This window comes from Xiphophorus hellerii, chromosome 4 (genome assembly GCF_003331165.1).
Source record: "Xiphophorus hellerii strain 12219 chromosome 4, Xiphophorus_hellerii-4.1, whole genome shotgun sequence".
Taxonomy (NCBI): domain Eukaryota; kingdom Metazoa; phylum Chordata; class Actinopteri; order Cyprinodontiformes; family Poeciliidae; genus Xiphophorus; species Xiphophorus hellerii.
Window position 1 is genome coordinate 18060442 of NC_045675.1, and position 22250 is coordinate 18082691.

Below are 22250 nucleotides of genomic sequence, written 5' to 3' on the forward strand. Positions count from 1 at the left end.
AATCTCAGAATTTTGACTTTAATTGGCATATTAAGAAAATACTTAACTCTGACATGTTCCTCCAGAAAATTAGTTCTCCTTGCGCTTAATTCACATCTTTGTCACTGAAGCTGGTTGCTCCCAGGTGCCCATCTACATTAAAATCAGAATTATTTTTTACCATTGGCCCTTCCATACTGCCCATGGTCTACATCTCTGTAGTAATGATCTCTATTATGGCCCCTGTACTGAAGAGATCATGTTAAGTCAACTTTTTATGATGATATGCTCTGGAGATTGTAACTAATTGGTCCCCTAGGACTAATTAAATTTTTACCTTCACAGTTTTACTTCAACAATTAATAATAATGTAACATGTTGCACTTTTAGCTTAAATTGTACTAACATGAAATCACAGTTTTCATTTGCTGGATCAGGGGTCTGCAACTTCCAGCTCTGGAGCTACAAGTGACTCTTTGGCTCACTTAATTCATTAAACAATGAGATAAATGCCTTTTCTTTTTCTTGTTTCATTACTTTGCTCCGTGCCCTCATAAAAAAATTCAATGACCCCCTACCCTGCCCCCCTAGAAAGAACCACCAGTTTATAAAATGTCATAACTTACATATTCTAACTGAATTTCCAATAACGAAAGCAAACAACAACAACAACAAAAAACTTGATAACACTAACTAATAAGAAATCAATTTAACTATTAAAACCTGCCTTGATTTTCGACCTTAAAATTGGCAAAAAGCTTTAAAACTCAGATTTGCATAGTGCCGGAGAACCTGCGGACTGCAATCTCTTCCGCTCGGAGCTTTCAAAAATAAAAGCCTACACCACTAGCTGGTGCCATTGGCTCTTTGGACGCTTCACCGCTCAACCCCACACCCCCCAGTTTACTCCGTCGTGCACGCACACGCACGCCTTAATTCTCTCTCTCTCTCCCCCCCCCGTACTTTCAGTCACTCTCTCCTTTCTCTTTTCTAAAGCCCGTTGTGAAGCGGATTGACAGGCGAGAATGAAAATGAGGCGGACGCTCCGTCACGACTTCAGTGCGCCCGCGTCCTTTTGAGAAGACCTCTAAAACTTGGACCATATCACCATGGGAGCTATTTGTGCTGCGAGAAACTTTTGTTTGTTTTTGCTCTTGTTAAATAGTCGTCAAAGCATAGCGCTTCCAGAGACTCGAGGTGGGACTGTAGTGAGTGTTTGCATGTGTTATGAGTTTTTGTTTTTTCAGCCGAGTGGAATGCGACTTTTTACGCACGCCGTATATATATATATATATATATATATATATATATATATATATATATATATATATATATATATATATATATATATATATATATATATATATACCCATAATATTAGTTAGATTTTAGATAGTGTAACTGGTATTAACTTTTTTGTATTAATTCATTTCCTCACTTTCTCATTTCAGTTAATAATTTAAACATAAAAGAGCCTTTAGGCTGTTATTAATGACATACTGGCATGTTTTCCACGTGTGTTGATAAATCTGAACAGATCCCTGCGCAGAAGGAAGTGATGGCTGTCACATAGATGCTATTTGTCAGACTATTCAAGGCTCATATAAGTGCACATGTAAAGGAGGCTTTAAAGGAGATGGGAAACACTGCGAAGGTAAGTTCTCAATACTTTGAGAACTGTATTCATTGACTCCTGTGTTGTCATTTTATTGATATCTATGCATGCCCGTTCACTGTTGTTCGCTGACTCAAATCTTACTCCCTTTGACCAGCAGGTAAACATATATTCATGTGGTGTTTACTCCTCAGATATTGATGAATGTGACCTGGAGTACAATGGCGGTTGTGTACATGAGTGCACCAACATACCAGGCAACTATCGCTGCACTTGCTATGATGGATTCAATTTGGCCAACGATGGACACAACTGTCTGGGTAGGATTCACTCTAAGCTTCAGAGGGAACTCTCTGTCAGGGAGCTCTGACTCATCTAATCTGATCTCTGAGGAATCCATGTTTGTGTGGGTTGTGTTTGAAGTTTCACGCAGTCATTTAAAAAGTATTAGCCTCATCTGCAGTGTTTATAACACCAAACATGATTTATATGAAGGGGGGAAATGAGTGATGAGGACAAATAATCTCCAGGAAGACTGTAAAGTGTTTTTGAATGCAGCCTTGCCCTTGTCCCATAGATGTGGATGAATGCATGTTCAACAATGGTGGGTGCCAGCACACTTGTGTCAACACTGTGGGCAGCTACGAGTGCCGCTGCAAAGAGGGCTTCTTCCTCAGCGACAACCAGCACACGTGCATCCACCGCTCCATTGGTGAGTTTACGTCGTGAACAGTGTGTCCCATCTTGGCTCATTTACAGCTCAGGTTTTGAATTTAAAAGTGTATTGAAGGACCCTTTTAGGTTTTACCAGGAGAATAAACTTTTCTGCTCCTGTGATAGATAGTTGACGTAAGGAGGAGTGACAGATTCAAGCTGTCTCTTCATAGCTTTGGGTTTTTTTTATGTGCAGCAGCAACAAGCTGTGGGAAAATATCCTCTGTGTCCCAGAGAACAAAATAAGTTAATAACTGCAACACTCTGGCTTATGTGGTCTGTGTCACAGATTAGTCAGAAGTGCCTTTGTTTTGTCATCTTGACTGGAGTCAACTTAAATGCAAGTACTTTCCACTCCATTGGGTCTTGACAGGCTTTATAAATCCTGCAGACCTGACCACTCAGCTGTGACCCATCTATATAAATGGCGCCGCACCTCCTCTCAGCTTCAGGCTCAAAGCAGCATCAAGTGGGTTGTATGCAGAGGAACAGCTTGCTGTGCTTTCTTTTCATGCAAAGAGACTTGCAGAAATTTCCCTTTTTCTCTACAAGGGTGATAAAAATATCCCAGTGTTGGATGTTTTTGGATTGTGCAAGGCATGAGAACAATTGGTGTCTTTGAGGATGCTGGACTAATCTCTCAGTATGTGTGCCTTTGTGTTTAGCTGGTCAGTCACTGCAGGAGAGTTTCATTGTGTACCTCTCTCCCACTTTCTATCCCAGAAGGCCTCAACTGTATGAACAAGGAGCATGGCTGCGCCCACATCTGCAAGGAGAGTCACAGAGGAGGTGTGGCCTGCGAGTGTCGTCCAGGCTTTGAGCTGGCCAGGAACCAGAGAGACTGTATTTGTGAGTGAAGCCACTGTGGCGCTACTCCCAAAGTAATGCTCGCAAATACCCCGATGATTTGCCTTGTATCCGACTGTCGTTTGCTCTGCAGTAACCTGTAACCACGGCAACGGAGGCTGCCAGCACACCTGTGAGGACACAGAGGACGGTCCCATCTGCAGGTGCCACGTTAGGTACACCTTACAGCCTGACAAGAAGACTTGTGTGGGTAAGCATCTGTGTAAAACAGGAAATGATGTAAAAATTAACTTCTCAATTAAAGAAGATTAATATTTATGCACTTTGATATTGTGTCACTTTCCTTTTTAAAGCTTAAATTCACTAGTACACTTGAAAAGTAAAGATTATAGTTAATATATTTTGATTGACAGCATTCAGTCAGCTGAAGAACATGTATGGCTGCAAAATATATTATCGCAATATCATTGTGTGCAGTTGTAATATCTACTATTTAGAATTATGTATTTATTAGTTATACAAAATAGGTGTATATGTATTAGAAATTTTACATCTTGCACATATGATGGCCATGTTGGATGGGGCTCACTGTAGTAGTTGTCCATACCTGAGACAGATCATAGCGGCCAATATTCTTAAAAGGACGGAAAGAGTTGGAAAGACAGATATGATAGATGTAAAGGAAACAAGTCAAGAAAAAACATGCAATTATCACAACTAATACCCTTCTCACAATATTTGGCAATAATATCATGATTTATGAATATCATATGGCCCTGACAAAAAGCCCTATAATGGGACAAAAAAAAATCTGAAATCAGACCAAGAGTTTAAATTGTTTCATAGCAGTCACATTTTAAAACTAAGTAAAATCACACCAAACTTTATGAAAATATGTAACTAAGAGACGTTGAAGAAATTAATCAAAAAGTTAGACATTTATTTCCATCTGTGGCCGTTAAAAGAGAACATGAAGTTTCTTACTTATTATTCTGTGGCATCGCTTACACTCTAAAACGTTAGTCAAAATACTTCAAAGTTGGGAAAATCTGTTACTAAAAGAAGTTACGTGAGTTCAAACACCAACCTCCACATTTACTCATGTCTGTAATTAGAGAGACAGAACATGGAGAATGTAACATTTTACTCGCTCACAATACTTATGCTCTAAAACGTAAGTAATATCACTCCAAACTTTGTGACGATGTGTTACTAGTGCGTTTGTGTTTGGGGACAGAAAATAAAGTAAATCACTTCTACATAGCTGTTATACTTTAAAACATGTTTAAATCCATTCTAAGTGTTTTTGGAAATGTGTAATTTTAAGGAATGGAAGCAGGAAGAGAGAAAAGAGAGCAACTTCCATCTGATTATTTCACAGCAGTTTTACTCCTACAAGCATAAGTAAAATCCCCCCAAGGTCAGAGGAAACATGCAGCATATTTTAAACTAAACAAACTATGCCATTGAGTAAATTTAAAGGGGAATATGTTTTTTTTAACTATTAGAGTTAATAAATGTAAGTCATTGAAGAACTGAATTATCCTGTTTTTACCAATAGCATTCCAACAAGTTTCACAATCAGAAAAATCATTTCTGTTATGAATATAACAAAATTGGGTGTTTTTGTTTCCCTTTATACATTGCAGGGTATGTTGATGAATGTTTTGAAAACATTGTAGGTTTTGCTCTTACTCATTCTTCTACACAATGGATTGGACAGATAAGAATCATCTGCAAGATGATGGGTTAAAGGGTTATCTCTTTACTTCCAGCAGCAGTGCGTGTGAGGTCCAGGCGTGTAAATGTCGTCTTTTCTGCAGATCCTTATCTGCTGTAATATTTGACATACACCAAGCCATTACAAGCAGAGTATCCCAAAATGGCTCTGGTTTCTTTGAAGTAACACAAACTCCTAGAATTGAAGTTACTGGTCAGGTTGCATGGTTGTGTTAAAATATACATCTAAGAGATGTTTTTCAGCCATACCTGTTCTATTTTTAACTGGTTTTCTGTGTGTCACAGAGCGAGATGAAGCCACCACTGAGTCCTCGGACCACAATGCCACGTCCTCGACTGAGGCGGATAAACGCGTCAAGAGAAGATTGTCAATGGGTAACAGTTACACCCTTCACAGGATGACAGCTTGAACTGGCATGGGCGGGAAGACGAGTAATGTCTAGAACACCGATACATTCCTCAGTCCTTTAAGCAAACTGTGAAATGACTGCATGCTCGCTGTTCCACCTCAAGTCTCTCTCCTGTAATATATGCACTTGTGACAGTGTGGTAAATTTCACATTTTCCTTCTATTTGACTAGGGTGGCATTTGAATATTTTCTGACTGAGTTTATATTCATCAGTTGTGTGATTCAGGCTTTTAGAAAGCGTGTAAAAACATTGCAGCTTTTCAGCATTTTATCTTGAAAAACGCTATGCACTGGTTATCAGAGCTGTAGTCTCGTTAAAAGGCACAAATCTGCACTGCACTAATCACTTTTTAAGGATCAATTTATTTAGACAGAAATTCAAAATAGGTTATAAATCTGAATGTTCCACATGTTTTAAGGTGACACGTGTCAGAAAACCAGGTTTTTGTGCATGTATTGATGTGTTTTCTGTCTATGAGAAACAAAGCACCACTGTCAGCCACAGCTGACAGTCACACATTTGGGTTGTAATTTTTAGAAACCTGCGCGCTGAACAATGGGGGCTGCGACTCAACCTGTAAGGACACATCCACTGGCGTGCGCTGCAGCTGTCCCGACGGCTTCACACTTCAGCTAGATGGAAAATCATGCAAAGGTCAGACTGACCGGTCCATAACCACACCTTTCATAAAGTGTAGCAGCACACTGATTTGGTATGTCTGTGAAAGATTCCTTTTTCCCTGGAAATTTGATTAGAAACTCCTTCCTCACAGATATCGATGAGTGCGAGAGTCACAACGGCAGCTGCGAACACTTCTGCAAAAACACTGTTGGCAGCTTTGAATGCAACTGCAGGAAAGGATTTAAGTTGCTGTCAGATGAGCGCTCTTGTCAGGGTAATAATTGTTATTACATTGGTAATAAATAGGGGAAAAAAATTACGCTGATACTATGTAACTGCATATTCCCACGAAGCTCCCATTGAAATGAATGTTTTCAACTTATTTGGTATTGTTCATTTGTCACATAATTTCAATGGATAACAGAGTAAAACGCCTCGTGGTGACGGCTATGACTGACTGCCCTGCTATTATATCATCTGTGTTTGATTACAGATATAGATGAGTGTTATTTTGAGCGCACATGCGATCACACATGTGTGAACTCCCCTGGTGGTTTTCAGTGTCTGTGCAACAAAGGCTACACCTTGTATGGACTGGCCCACTGTGGAGGTGAGATAAACCTCTCTGGTGAAGCATTCAAAAAGGCTGCACAGAGTAATTTTTGTAAATGTGTTTGCTTTTTCACCCCAGATGTGAATGAATGCAGTGTAAACAACGGTGGCTGTGAGCATGGATGTGAGAACACTGTGGGTGGATTTGAGTGTTTTTGTCGTCCTGGCTATAAGCTACACTGGAACAAAAAGGACTGCATCAGTAAGTCAATGCCCCTCTATATGTTTACATATGTATATATTGTTTGCTTTTTTACTGTGATTATATGTGAAATAATTTGGAAGGCAATGTGGGGACAAAAACAGGAGATACTTTGAAATGTTTCTCTTTTTTTCTCTTTGGTTTTCTGTCTTTTGTTTTTTCTCATGCGTGAGTAAAAAACATCAGAATTGCAAACATGCTTGCATGGGTTTGTATGGAGTTGTTTTTTCGTCTCTCGTCTTCTTTGTTGCGATCAAACACATTCTTTTTTACCTTTGAGTTTTGTTGTGGTCTTTATCCAGAGGCTGAGGGTTTAACACCTGCAAGCCCCCCCTCTAAGCCTACCTTGAACTGTAGTAAGCAGCACGGAGGGGATCGCTGCTTTCTGAACTGCCAGTCTCAAGTTCATATCAGCAGCGGTGAGTTGAACCAGATGTCTTTTCTTATCTGCTGTTTATATTATTTACTTTCACTTTCAGATCCATATTCTCTTTGTTCTTGTCTAGTTAAAACAGTTGAGGTTTAAAGATGAAAGTACAAGCATCCTTGTTAGGTTGCTACACAGATGCATGCCTCCATCCCATTTATTTGATCACATTTTAGATAAATTGTATATTTTAGACAGCCTAAAGTTCTGTGATAAGTTTTAAGGTTTTAAATATATAATTTTATAAATTAAATCACTGAGTATATTATGTCTGTTCTAGTTTCTTTTAAAAAAAAGATCTAATCCAGATCTAATTAATTACCAAGTGTCAATATGAATTGTGTGTTCAATTTATAGGTATTGAAATGTCTTATAGTTACCAATTAAAATAAAAAGTGGAACAAATGGTGACTCCCAATTAAACAAGCTCTCTCCTGAGATTCTGGAAGCTGTTCTAGTGGGGATTGTAATGCTTTGGGTTTGCCCTTTGCTTTTTGGGTCTGAATGACTCACAAGTACAAAATAGCAGCAAGTCCTTTGATCCTAATGAAGCTGAAATTGACACATTTACTCACCAAGTGCAAAATTTTGTCACATTATTATTATTGTTGTTATATTTTCAATAAATTAGATTCTAATACCCAGTCTAAATTTAATTATCACTCATTGTGTTGTCCTATTTTGCATGGCTTCAATAGAAATTTATCTTCTTATATTTTGAAATGTCATTTTATTTCTGAATCCTGGGAATTTTGTCCTTGTCTTGTTGTCTATGTAATGTCCATAAACTTATTTATCGTTTGTAGTATTTGTTTGAAAAATAAACTCTAATTTTAACATCAGATAGAGATTACCTGGTTAAATGTAAAAAAACCCCCAACACTTTCCAAATGTGGATTTAATTTATTAAGGAATAAAACTGTCCAAACTAAACTGGCACTACATTAATAGGACCATTCTGACAACATGAGCTAAAAGAGCTCAAAAAGCAACACATGATGGTCTGATTTAAAGACATTCAAGAACATATTAGAAATAAAGACATTGACTTCAATCAGTCTGGAAAGGGTGGCTAGTCTATAAACATTAAGAGTGCATTTGACAGCATATGAAAAAAAAAAACAACTCACAACAACATCTAAATCCCTGTTTAAGGTCAGTGTTGATGATTCAACACATATAAAGAGATAGGAAAAAGCTGGCATCCATGGGGAAGTTTCAAGGTGAAAACTACTTATGAAACATTCATAATTTACAGAGAGTTTATAGATAAGACATGAGAATTATTTATAAAATATTAAATTTAACTACTTTTAAACAGTGTTTACATACATATCTAGATTTGATTTCTGTATAACCAAGTTCTCAAATATAAGTAATCTTTCTGAGTCTTTTATTATACCAGGTGTTCAGGAGGCTAAAATATGTAGAAAACTAAATATTCTGATCCACTGCCATCCACCATCAGGACATTTGACAAAAGCTAAACGTTTGATCGGATAATCTGAACTGTTATGGCAACATAAAATGCTGTTGTATGTAAACTCGATCTTTGTCAGACTTTTGGCAAACATTCTGCAACCAAAATCACATCCATACCACTGCCGTCTCCATCACTGTCGTGAGTAAGCGCTGATGAAGCCATAGGAAACATGAACATAAAAGTGATTGAATGGCATAGCTTTAACTGATTGATGAAGCCATCAGTGTTGTGAATCTCAGGTCTGAAAAGGGGCTTAAGTTGAGCTGTTTTAGATCTAGCTGTGTGAACAGTTGTCAGCTTTAGTCTACGGAGAGGACTCGTCGTGTTCCTACATGCTTCCTCTTTGCTCTTTGGCTCAGCTTTTGTGGCCCTGACTTTTGTCAGCCTCGGCCTGTGTGTCATGCTCCCTTGTGTGTTTTCAGGGACGGAGGATTCCTACACGGTGACCTGTGGAATGCCTCTGCCCTGCTTGGCTGGCATACAAAAGAGCAACAGTGGCTCTCATTGCTTGGGCAAGTACAAAACCTCACAGATATTTCTGCTTGGTCACACAAAGCATTAACCTGAGGACAGGTTAATGTTGTGCTTGTGTCTGTTGTTTTTGGAGACGTATAAATACATCAGAATGACAAGGTTTCCTGTTGCTCTGCCCATTAGGCCCAGCAAAGGCCGGAGTGCACCGAATTAAAACCACAGCCACTTTCAAGTCTGGCACTGCCAAGTGCAACCTCAAACGAAGTCAGGAGAAACTGTGGGAGAGCTTCAGCTCAGCTCACTCAGGTACAAAGATTGGCCCAGCAGCCTCTCCAAACACAAGATGACAGATAGACATGACTCTTTTATTTGCTGCTGGTTAAAACATTTAGGGTTTAGTGAGAACTGCCAGCATCTAAAGAAGATAAAGCAGACCTGAAAGCTGCTTCAAAGAAACCAGAAACCGAGGGCAAATGTGAAAGACGTTTGTGGTGAAAGTGATGTGGTTTGGGGTGTTTTTGAATGTCTCGGAGCTGCACTTTGTCTGGCAGTGACAGGGGAGGATGTAATTAGCCATTGCAAGCCTTTTAGTTGTGTTTGACCCAGCCATCAATCAAATACCTCCTTGATTGTTGGATTATTTGGCCTCTCTGAAAGGGGTTCAGTCTTTTTTACAGCGTTTGTCTACTAAAAGGAAGCTCAATTGTTTCAGATGCATATTTCAGTGACATCTCAGTTCCTACTCAAGGTTATTGTTAAGATTTAACCATCTACTGCAGAGTCGATGTTAACATGTTGCCCATGTTCACAGATTGCAGCTTTCTTTTCACCGAAAATGTCCAGTTCAGCTACGTAAGACTTCACTGCACCTCATTGGGCCAGCGAACACGTAGCCGCCACAGCAGGAAGGCCGTTGAGGACGATGGCTTCGCTATCACAGCTGAGTTTGAGCTGGATGTTAACCTTGAGGAGGTAACAGGTTGGTCTCTCTGCTTCCTGCCTGCCTCCCTGCGTGCAACCTTTTCTTCTTATTCTGTGTCTGACTCCCTTCCGCTGCTGTCTTGTCACTAAATAGACCCAAAGCTCTTAAAGTATCTCCTGTTTTGGCTTGGCTCTAGGTTCAAGGGCTGTAAGTTAGGGGCTTTCTGTTTGGCTTCCTTCATTGTTGTTCTGGCATCTCTGGATGTTTATGTGAGCGAAGCATGACATGAAAATCCAAGTATTGTAGGTTTTCAGGATTTTGTTTTCTGCAAACAAACGTGGTATCAAGTGCTTCTCTCAGCAGAGAGTTGCGACCTGAACTGTGTGCGTCGACGCTCAGAAAAGAGACTGAGGAAAACCATCAGGACGCTGAGGAAGTCCATCAACCGGGAGCAGTTCCACCTTCACTTTGCCGGGGCCGACTATGACCTGTCCAGGAGTCAGCGTCAACTGGTGGAACTGCCGGGACACTGCCTGGCGGGACAAGTGTTGGTGGGCAGAAAATGTGGTGAGTTGGATATTTTTATTGAGAACAGAAACATTTTAAAACATCAGACTTACAGTATTGACTCAGAGTAACTGCTATGCATGCACACAACAGAGGTGGCTCATATGGGGAGAGATATATTTAGAAAGTTGGTTTAATGATTGGATTTGGTGCAGGTGTTTGCCAGATGAGTGCCATATTTGGTTTGCAGACATGTTGTAATGAGCGAGCTGGAGCACAGTGGTGCGAGCGGGTTTTTGTGGAAGTACAGAGGAGCTGTTGTTGGGGCTCCAAAGTCTGTGAGATCTTCCAGCATCTCTCCTCAGGACAGCTCTCCTGGTAGCTGTTGCGCCTCTCGGTTGGGTTTTATATACAACCTACGATGGAGGAAACGTTGGTTAAGCGCGACCACATGCTGTCAGAAGGCGAGTCGGGAGCTGGGTTGTGTTTTTCCTGGCTGGTGTTACTGTACGCCCCTGTTTTTTGGCCTCACAGTGAGTTAGTTTGCTGCTGAAACATCTTCTGGGGAAAGTAGTGCCTGTCTTCTAAATATTTATTCAGACAGATCTTGCTTTGTGCAAGATTTGGACCACGAGTAATGCAATCCTAGATCTTGACTAAATCTGAAAAAAAAAGTCTCCAAAGGCATTTGAGACTTTGCGACCTTCTTCTATTTTTAGATTCCTTGTTGACACTTGATTTGAGTCTGTACTGCTCCTGTTCAACATACATTAAACATCTTGATGTCTAATGTCCCCCTGCCAACACTTTCAGATCGACATTAAGCAGTCCATTGGCCATGGAAGGGGTGTAGACATGTAATTTGGGAAAGGGGGAGTGGAGGGGTTCAGAGAGGCATTCTTCTTAACCTCCAGCTTTTTAAAGGAGCTATATTTTTCCCTCCTTCCCCCACCTCCCACACTGGCTTAGCGCAGAGTGCAGTTGATTCTTTTTCAGTTTGGCCGCTCCATTGAGTTAAAAAAAAAAAACACACTTTTGGGGCTCGCTCCTTTAGAGAAAAAAAACAATACAGGCTTCTGTGAATTTGGACAGAAAATTGTGTTGATTCCTCTGGTTTCACTTTAGCTTATGTAACAGAGGATTGTGTGTTTAGTAAGGAAGTATAAGAATTTAGCCACATAATTAAATCCAAGTATAAGTCTGCATTATTCATGATTTTCAGTAAATTGCAACAACTTTTTTCCTATTCTCTTAAAGACATGAAAGGATTATTAAATGAGATGACTGAGGTGTTTAGGAAGTGCTGGTGATCCAAGCTGGCAGTTTGAGTCTTGGGCAGCCCATCATCAACAACCCCTCCCTCCCAGCTGGGGCCACTTTGGATGACCCCCAGCCACTAAACTGCTAAAAAGAGCTGACTTCAGCCGCACCATGGGAATCAATTAGCATCAGCTGTTTGGGCCTCAGCTCGATGGGCGCAGCGATTGGGCCAAGTCGAATTGGGGGGGATTCAGAAAATCTGACCCCTTTTATTGGGTTCAGCTCCTCACCGCTGTGATACCGCGGTGTTTTCCTATGTCATCAAGTGGGCAAGAAGCGGGGCCTTGAATAGAGGTGAAAGGTCTTTTAAACCTCTTTGAGGGCCATCAATTGGAGGACTCTATAGAGGTGTTCTTTGCATTTGAAAGGCTTCAAGGTTTTTTTTTTCCTCTCCCTCTCTTTTTCACCCCAACTCTCTCCTCTTCCCTCACTGTTTCCCTCTGTCAAATAAAAGCTGTTAGAGGACAATGCAGTGATGGGCTCCTCATGGTCTTTCAGAGTAAACAATGGCCCTCAAAAATGAACTGCTCTTGATAGAATTACATTTTCCCCCTTTTAGAGGAAAATCCAACACTTTGTTGAGTATAATGAAGCTCCACTCAAGCTGCAGTGTGCTGAGCCTTCCTGCAGCTTTAAAGGCTGCATCTCTAGGGCATGTTTATCACCGCAGACTGAGGGATTTGGTTGATTTATTCTTGTTTGAGATCAGCTCGTTCTTTTTGTTTTGTATTTTTTTTTTTTTTAAGTCAAGTTCTTTAAACTATCAAACAGACACAGTAATTCCCAAATTAATTAAAGGCATTGCTCTGAGGGGGAGGAACTGAAGCAAAAAAAGTATTTTCGTCCCTGTAATCAAGCCTTTGCACTTTTGTGAGGTAAGAGGGAAAAACCCCCCTTTGATTTTCCGCTAGGTCGGCTTTTAAAAGGTGTTTATACTAGCATTAAAAGTTTCCCCTTAATGCGTGGCAAAATCTTTGTTGTATCAAGCATTAAGAAGGTGGTTTTGAAGAGACTGGTTCTCTTAGTTTCATGGCTGATTTAAACTGGTCTTTTTTAAAGGCCTTTGAACAAATAAATTTGGACACTTTGTACATAATCTATGTTCATTTATGATGTGTGTTTTGAATTTTACATAAACCGATTTTAAAGGTAGGCAGCCCTTTTTTTTGGTGAACCTGCATTACAAGAAGCACCATTATATGCTTTTCTAATTGCACATATCAAAAAGCTTTATTTGTAAGCTTAATCTGTACTCACATTAAGCATAAATTATCTGTAAAAAATACGTGTAAATTAAATCCTTATAAATCCTTACATATCTAAACATAAGGAATAATGTTAATTTCATGAATAGATATAAAAAGTATAGAATATAAATATTTAGCTTTTCTTTAAAAGCAATGCCTATGTTTTTATTTCACTGGGAGACCAAAACATGAATCTGTAGTCCAGATTATTATATAAATGATTAAAGACTTTATCTTGTATGCAGTCAGGTTGCAAATATTACAGATCTGTTTTTGATCTATCACAAGTTAGAACTTTGTGGGATTTATTTGTGTTATTTTCTCATAGTTCTCCATTTTCTGACAGAAGAGCTTGATTATAAAAACATCAAAAAATGATGTAGATAATATACTACAATGTGTTGTAGATAATATACACTCATAGAGGTTAACATTGTTTTGAGTGTTAAAGAACATCACAATCGATTTCCTAATGGATGCAGGTTGTGTGTTGCTAAACAATGTCTGTTTAATAATTTCTGACAATAAGCTAAATAAATAATGACAAACAATCATTAAGCATCGGCCAAATAAACGTAGGTTGAAAAAGTTTTGATTTCAAAGCCATAAAATATTCTGTTATTCTGTTCCTATGGCTTAAAGTTAACTAAATTAGATTCCAGAGAAAGTGCTGGAGTGACCATTTGTTTTGTCTGGGTGTACAAGAGAAAAAGTGAGACAGGACTGCCCCTCCCCCACCTGTTACTTTACAATGTTGGCCAGCTGACTGTAAAACGGCTGCTACTGTTTTCCCTTGTTTCTATGAAAGACAAATTTCGCTGATTGGAAATATTTCCAGGTATAAAAGAATAGGCTGTTATTAGAAAAAAAAAAACAGTGGTTCTTGTTGAAATAATGCTGTTTTATTTCTAGAGTTGGCGTGCTATGGACAAGCTGTAAAGAGTTAAATTAAAGTTAAAACAATTAAGATAAGAAAAAAAAAACAATACACAACTTGTATAACTGTGTTGCTCTGTAGATTTTTTTTAAAATTTTTGCAGCAGTAGATGCTTTTCTCTTTTAATCAAAACAATTAACAGACATATACAATATATTTTTTTATGTGGTAGCACTAGAAACTAGCATAATTGTATTAAATGTTATCACACAATGAGGTTCTACTGACTTACACCTACTACTTATTCTGTTTAGTTCTATGTCTTGAAAGGTCCCTATTAGTAGTTGAGACACAGTGGAAGGTAACGCCTTGAAGCTTAAATTACCAAGTTTATTCAGCTTTGGAGAGTAATAAAAAAGTTGATCCATCTAGTGCGCATATTATACAACTGCAGGATTTAAGGCTCCAATAATCTCTGAAATTTTTTTTTAGCATTTTGAATTATCTGATGAATGGTTTGGCCTGGGTAAAGATAATATATTATCTTATTACTATTTTTAACAGAACTAAAAGTCATATAAAGCTTTGAGGAACACCTTTGATGTGTTAATATTTAAACATTACACTTGAAGCTCTTGATTGTATTTATCCTTTTCAAGTACACACCTGGGCCTCATTGCATTAACCTCAGAGATGGTGAGTTCTGGGTTATTTTATTGGTCTTGTCATTCAGCTTTACAACTGTATTTGTTGTCTTTATGTTGTGGTAAGAACAGTTTGACAGTGTGCAGCCAGGGGGCAAAGTGCGATATTTGTTGATTCACGCCTGCACATCACATTGTTTTTCTGCCCTTTTTTCATGTCAGAGTTTGCACATTTACGTGAACTACAAGTTCAGACACAACAGACTGTTCTTGTTGTCTTAAGTGTTTTTAGATGGTGGACACTTGTTTTGATCACCTTTTGTTATTGAGAGTTATTCTAGCTTTAGTTTTAGTTTTATTTTGTGTAAAAACTCAATTAAAGCATCGATTTATTTTTGAACTTCTCTTTCAGTGAGCTGCAGTTCTGGGACGTACTACGATGGTGATCAGGGACACTGTGTGACCTGCCCTGCTGGAACGTATCAGGACGAGGAGGGACAGATGTCCTGTGAAATCTGTCCCACACCTGACGGGAGAGAGGTGGCCAAAGTGATTGGAGCTAGAAACATGTCAGAGTGCGGAGGTGAGATGCAATTGAATGAAGGCATAAACATTACTGTCATCATTTTAAAATATATTTTTAGTATTAAAATGTTTTATTATGTGTGTGTAATTTTTTTAAAGATAATTATTTCTTAGTGAAAATAAGTAAAAAAAATGTTTCAGCAGCAGGCACACGTTGAAAAATCTCTACAAATCTCAAAATATTTGGCTTTTTCATTAATTTAGCTTTATTGGGTATGTATAAAGTAATCGAAAAAAGGTGCTAATAAGTCAGCCTAATTTTTAAATTTTTTCCACATTAATGTGAAGAAATAGGTTAGGTTTCTTCACATTAACATTCAAAGTGACTTTCATTTTAGTTTTTTAGGCCTTTCTGAGGTGTGTTCACCATTGTTTTTTGTCAGTTTTCTTCTTTCATTCTCTCTCCAGCGCCATTTTCACTAAAATCGTTTTTTGATTTTTAGGCCAGTAATTGCATCCTAGAAATGATTCAGACATAAAAACAGTCGTAAACTCAAGGAATTTCCCAGCATTGACAGTGTCTACAAATTTCAGACAACTTCACAAGAGCCAGGAGTTAGCTAGTTATATTGGCCAGTTAACAGTTTCAAGGTATACCAGGATTTTAAAAAGAAACACTTTCAGAACAACAAAAATATTCTAACATAGCATCAATATGACTCAAGGTCATTTCTGTTAAGATGCCAAAAGAAGTGCAGGATGGGGAAAAAAATACTTGGCTATATGGAGGAATGAAGTGGTATGGTAAGAGGACTGCTTAATATCAGGTTGCATCATCTATATGCTTTCAAGGCTGATGAAGATTCACTCACCTCAGCATGTGAAATGCTTAAAATGGAAAGTGAAACTGATGGCATTATCTAATATGTTTTGATTAATTTGTCCTATACTTTGGCCACTTCTGGGGCACTCATAGTTCATTGACAATTCAATCACAGATGGTGAGTTAATTTTAAGTATAAAAATTAAATAGATGAAATGAGATGGTGGCTTACCAGCAAGAGTAACATTGCTATTTGCTGTATTGCTGTCTGCGTTTGACCTCCATTTGTCTTTTTCTCGTGTTTATTATAAACTACACACCATGGTGTCATGTTGAGGTAAAAGAACTGGAAATCAGTCAGAAGAAAGACAAAAGAAAACCTGGAGAACTATTGATTGAGACCACTTTAAAAGATAGCAAGAAGCTTTGGCTCCCTGGAAGCAAAAATATGAAAATAGTTACAGCCTTCTAAATGTTCAAGAATTGTTATTAACTGATTATATTTATTGGAGGTCAAGAAATTTGAATAAAGCTACAGCGTCCTTTTAATAATATATAATGTGCACAATTTTTCTGAAGAAATAATAAACAGTTTTGTGAGATTTACAAATGCAAATTAAATACATACGAGGCAAATGATTACAAATTTGCGAAGTTTTCATTCACTTATGCCAAGCTAATTTCCTATTGCCTTTATTTTTAGGTTTAATGATCATCCATAACCCTTTTTACAGATCTAAGCTATAGTATCAAACCGTGAATTTGAACAGAATTTAAAAAAAGAAACTGCTTAAGATTATTGGAAACTATTAGACAAATCTGAGATGTTCAACTGTGTTTGTATCTACATTCCCAAGGAGTGTGATTTATTGTCTTACCTTTAAACAAATAACAGAAAAAGCTGATAAAGACCCACACAGTCACAAAGAGAGCAAAGTAAGTGTTTTGTGAATCAGAGGTGCTCACAGGAAGCATTGGTGCCATGATAAAGATCTGTGTCCTCTGCAGATGTTCTTCTTTGTGTAAACCCAAAGAAGCTTGAACTCAGGTGATAAAGATGTGTTTGAATTTCAAGTTCTTTGAGCCCTGAATAAAAGCCGGAGTAGCTATCATCGCTTTTATCAACAGCGACTTTGTGGTTGAATCTCAGATCCCATCTCCTTGGACAGACTAAACAAGGGGAGCAATCAGGGAATTCCTGCTGACACCCATTTTGTATTTATCATCTAGGATTTACAAAGAGAAGTGCTGATGAGACATGTTGTACCATAGAGGCATATCTTATCCAAAATATTATATTGATATACATTTAAAGAGCTTGAAGTCTTGCGTACAACTAACCACATTGCACCGTCACCACAGTTTCAGCAGTCTACTCTAACCAGAAATTTCTTTGTGTGTGCATCCAGGTCAGTGTCCACCCGGTCAGTACTCTCATGACGGCTTCGTCCCGTGCCTTCCCTGTCCGCTAGGAACCTACCAGCCAGAAGTGGGACGGACCACCTGCTTCCTGTGTGGAGGGAACCTGGTGACTAAATACAGTGCTGCTGTCTCCTTTCAGGAGTGTGAGACCAAAGGTGTGGGAGTTATCAGGGCTATTTTCCCCTATTAACGCATGTTTGGTCTTGTTTAGTTCTAACATAAATTCATGACTTATAGGGATGAGTTGGAGCAGAAAGGTTTATGAATACCTGTCAGACTTATTAAATGAACTAAAACATCTGCAATTTTTGGGATTTGAAACTTTTTTTTTCTTCTACAACTCCTTAGTCATGGAGATACACAGTCTACACAGCTCTCTTCATCCCAGTAGGAGCTCTGCTGCCCTCTTCAGTTGCCTGGGGGCATCACTAGCTACAAGTCATTTTTTGTTGTTGGATGATGTGCCTTTTATTCTATTTATATTGAAGTGCTCTTTTTTGCCATGCAAGTTTATTATACTCAATTTGACTGTGAATAGTTCTATGAATTTTGAACCTTGTGTCATTTTCCTTGGCTCCTGCAGTCCAGTGCTCTCCTGGTCATTACTACAACACCAGCACACACCGCTGCATCCGCTGTCCGACGGGCACTTACCAGGGCGAATTTGGACAGAACTACTGTGTCACCTGTCCTGGAAACACCTCCACTGACTTTGATGGCTCCACCAACATCATGCAGTGCAAAAGTATGTTTGTTTATACACCTCACCAGTCAGAGCAGGCTAAGTGTTGAAGGAGGCCCTGCGCAGTATTTCTTCTGGGGCCTCATTCATTTATTCATTCAATGATAATTTATGCTCTTTACATTTCAGATAACATGTTTAGAAGTTAACTAGTGACCCATTGATGAGTTGAATAAATCATGTGACAGAATGTGCTTTACTACAGAACTTTCTCAGTCCCTTTACAGTATTCATTGATTAGATCCAACATGGGATACTTTTACTTTTTATTCTTTATTTATTTCCCGATTAACTCCATTAAGCTTTTCTGAGAAAATATACTTGCAGATATATTTTTCCATTCCAAATTTGAGATTCTTGTAAGATTTTTTACTTTGACACATTTTTTTAGCTTTTGTACCTCTGTTATGATTGTTCAATTGAAGAGAAAACTGCAGAAGAAGTGAAAAGAAGCTACACTGCACAATGAAACTAATGGCAGAATGTGAAGCTTAATCAGCAACATTTTAATCTAAAAACAAACAGACTATAGATATAAAAATCTTAAGGATGATTTTTTTTTTAAGTAAATTTATATATGACAACCACATGCATTTAGGTTTTTAACCAGCAGCTAAAATGGGAGTTTTTTATGTGGAAGGAATCACAGATTTAGGAGGAGTGGATCTCTTCTTTGTACGCAAACAATAAAAATCTAGCATCAAACAAGATCATTTTCTGTAGATCTATTTACTAAGTCACTATGTGCTGACACTCCGGAGCTAGCAGCACAAATATTTGAACTTTTAAAGTTTTCCATTAGCTATGCACAAGTGTTGCAAAGTTCTCGTATCCCCAGGCCAGCAAAGCTCCCTAATCTGTTTCAAATTCCATTTTGAACAAGGACCGACTGTGGCAGTAGACAAACCTTGTGAAATAGGAAAGGAAAAATCATTTTTAACACGTATGTGTGCGTTGCTTAACAGACCGGCAATGTGGTGGAGAACTGGGGGAGTTTTCTGGTTACATCGAGTCTCCAAACTATCCAGGGAACTATCCCTCCAACATTGAGTGCACTTGGACCATCAACCCACCGCCTAAACGCCGGGTCCTCATTGTTGTGCCAGAAATCTACCTGCCCATTGAGGATGAATGTGGAGATTACTTGGTCATGAGAAAAAGCTGTAAGTTTTATTTGTTGGTGTGTAACAACAAGTGAAAGGCTGCAGTTGTAGATTTGTTCAAATTAACTTTAGCCATTATCTAAACAAAACTACGAGTGTGTTGACAGCGTGCATAAAGTAAAATTTATTCACTGAACATCAAAGTGACAAGAACTGTCAAAAAATGTTTTGCTGATTGAGAAGTAAGTCTAGTATAAACTCTTAGGACTTTTTTTGATTCCAGCAGATTTTAAAGTATCACTGTTGTGCATTACTTAAAGAGGTTCTCCTGTGTGTTCCTGTTTATATCTCACAGCTCTGCCCAACTCTGTGACGACTTATGAGACTTGTCAAACATACGAGCGGCCCATTGCCTTCACATCCCGCTCTAAAAGACTATGGATACAGTTCAGATCTAACGAGGGAAACAGCGCAAAAGGTTTCCAGGTGTTATATGTCACATATGATGGTAAGGATAAACTGTTTGAAGAATCAAGAATCTTTTATTGCCATTATGTGTTTATACACGCGTCGTCCTTTAAATTGATCAGTGATGGAAAGGTTACGTTACATCAGGGGTGTCCAAAGTTAAATCTGCAGACCTTTGAATGTGATTGAAAGATCACACAAATTTTACCTGTAAGTGGTTGTAAAGTCTCTTAGGGCAAGATTAGTTAAAAGTAAATAAGAAGCCAAACAAACAAAAAACCCAGAAAGAAATCAGCATGTAGAACACAAAGTGTGAACTTTTATTCACCATGCTTTCATTTTATTTCATAATAAACACCACAAACATTCAGCAGCCTTTACTGAAAAGCAACTTTTCATTAAACTTGTCAACCATTTTTGAAGAAAGATAGAAAGAAATTTTTTGCGATCTATATCAAGTTCTTTTTGCTGAAGATAGAATAAAAAATTATATGGACCAACAAAATATAGAATAAAACATTTTGTGAAATTGTTTGGCTTTTTTCTTTTTTACTAAGACAACCCTGTATATATTTTTGATCAATGATATTTCACAGATTACTGTCATTCAAAAGTCTAACCACTATAATAAAATATTTTGTGCTTAGTTTATTGTTGAGCAGGCGAAAAGAAATCATATCAAAGTTTGTTTTATTGTAAATTTTTAATTACTACTACATGTGTTATTCAGAGGATTACCAGGAACTGATTGAAGACATAGTGAGAGATGGAAGATTATATGCATCAGTGAATCACCAGGAAATACTCAAGGTATCCGTGGTTTCCACTCATCCTATTCATATTTATATATCTACATAAGTTAGTAGCATATTGATATAAAATGTATATTAATTTGTCCATATTATGTTTTTATTTGCACAAATAAGCTATGTATTATTTAATTAAATACATTTCCTCTAAATGGAATCCAGTAAGAATGTAGCTGTCTCTAATGAACACATATAAAACACACTGTGTCTCAGATTAAGTTGTTATAATATCTTCTCTTTTGTATTTTCGTGTCAGGACAAGAAGCTCATGAAAGCGTTGTTTGACGTGCTGGCTCATCCACAGAACTACTTCAACTACACAACACAAGAATCAAAAGAAATGTTTCCAAAATCCTTCATCCGCTTCGTGAGGTCAAAAGTCATGAGATTCTTTCGCCCTTAAGAGGCCGTTCATTCAGACAACATTTTTCACAGCAAACTCAAGTCAGACACTGGTGACAGTATCAGTGGCCCCTCTGAGACCATTCTGTCATTCTTTTTATCGTTCCGGGGCCAAAGTAGAGCGGATCGCAAATTGAGAGGACTAAATTTAAGCAACTGGACTTTCGCCATAAGTTTCAAGACCGAGTTCTGAAGATGTATGGATTATTGATCTGCTATGGCATCCCTGAATAGAATCTGGATATCTTCCATTAGTTTGGAAATGTGTCTGTAAGGACTTTATGGCTCCTTATTGACCATCCAGGACTGAGATCCAAATTGCAGATCTTTGCACTGGAATCCTGCTTATTAATGTGACATAGTGACTTTATGGGGCTTTTCCTGATCTGGTCATAAAGGAATACAAGAGTGGTATCTGAACAGATAAATATTGAATGTCAGTGAGACTGTATATAAAGTGTGTAACTAGTTTTAATATAGGTTACTTTCACAGTTAGAAAGTACAAAAAATATCCAGAACAAATAGAGCACAAATAACATTTGGGGACCACTAGCACTACTAAAGAGGTAGTCCCATCACAAAAGCAATTATTCGGATTGATATTTTGTATATGGTGTATAAAATTTTTGGTCAAATGCTAACATATAGTGTATAGCTTCAAAGACTGGTGGCATTTGTTATGTTTTTCAGGGTGTCTGAATAACTACTGTGATTTATGCATCCATGATATAAGGACCTCCACAGATCATACCCAAACAGTGTATTGTGATCTAACAGCTGAACAGAGTAAATGATAAATATAATGCAGATAGAAAAAACTAAATGAAACATCCTGTAATATATAGCTGAGTGGTTCACCTGTCCTGAATGATACGTATGTATATTTTTTATAGCTATGTACATCTAACTTGCTGTAAATAAAGATTGAAAATTTAATGGTTCACGTTCTGGATTAACTTTTTTATTCATTTATGTATTTGTTAAACTGTGAAACACTTATTGTGAGATTAATATAAGCAACTAGGGATAAATACAGTTGCTGTGAAAATGTTTTAAATTGCCGCTAGGTAATTTAAAACATAGTGGCAATGTATTTTTTATTTGCAATCCTTTACATAATAATAATTAATAGTTCTCCATGCTTTCTAATAATCTTTCAAATGTTTTAGACTTCGACTGCTTATTCCGCTCATTGTTTATGTATTTCCTGTGTATGGCAATGGCAGCATTTGATTGAGCTTTATCTTAAGTTCCTAAAGATCAAATTGAAATTAATTCTTTGTTGGATTGTTTTTTAGTTTGATGTGACATTCCCTAATAATTCACATAATTAATTAGATTATTAAATTTCCC

The 22250-nt window shown here is 37.9% G+C and overlaps 1 protein-coding gene across 2 annotated transcripts; it reads left to right on the forward strand.

Annotated features, from left to right (window-relative positions):
• The first annotated feature begins 934 nt into the window (after positions 1-934).
• Positions 935-21838, forward strand: scube2 (signal peptide, CUB domain, EGF-like 2). Of its 2 annotated transcripts, none has more exons than XM_032561096.1 (23): positions 935-1176; positions 1517-1633; positions 1789-1914; positions 2172-2306; positions 3032-3157; positions 3249-3365; positions 5141-5230; positions 5804-5920; positions 6039-6161; positions 6381-6497; positions 6579-6701; positions 7004-7120; positions 9034-9123; positions 9269-9391; positions 9897-10064; positions 10368-10574; positions 15015-15185; positions 17360-17527; positions 17956-18117; positions 19080-19277; positions 19573-19725; positions 20416-20495; positions 20751-21838. In XM_032561096.1, the coding sequence occupies exons 1-23, from the start codon at positions 1089-1091 to the stop codon at positions 20895-20897; spliced, it is 3063 nt and encodes a 1020-aa protein (XP_032416987.1). In that variant the 5' UTR covers positions 935-1088; the 3' UTR covers positions 20898-21838. The 2 variants fall into 2 exon arrangements, with proteins under 2 accessions (XP_032416987.1, XP_032416988.1); XM_032561097.1 differs by having other exon boundaries at positions 10371-10574.
• The last annotated feature ends 412 nt before the right edge of the window (positions 21839-22250 follow it).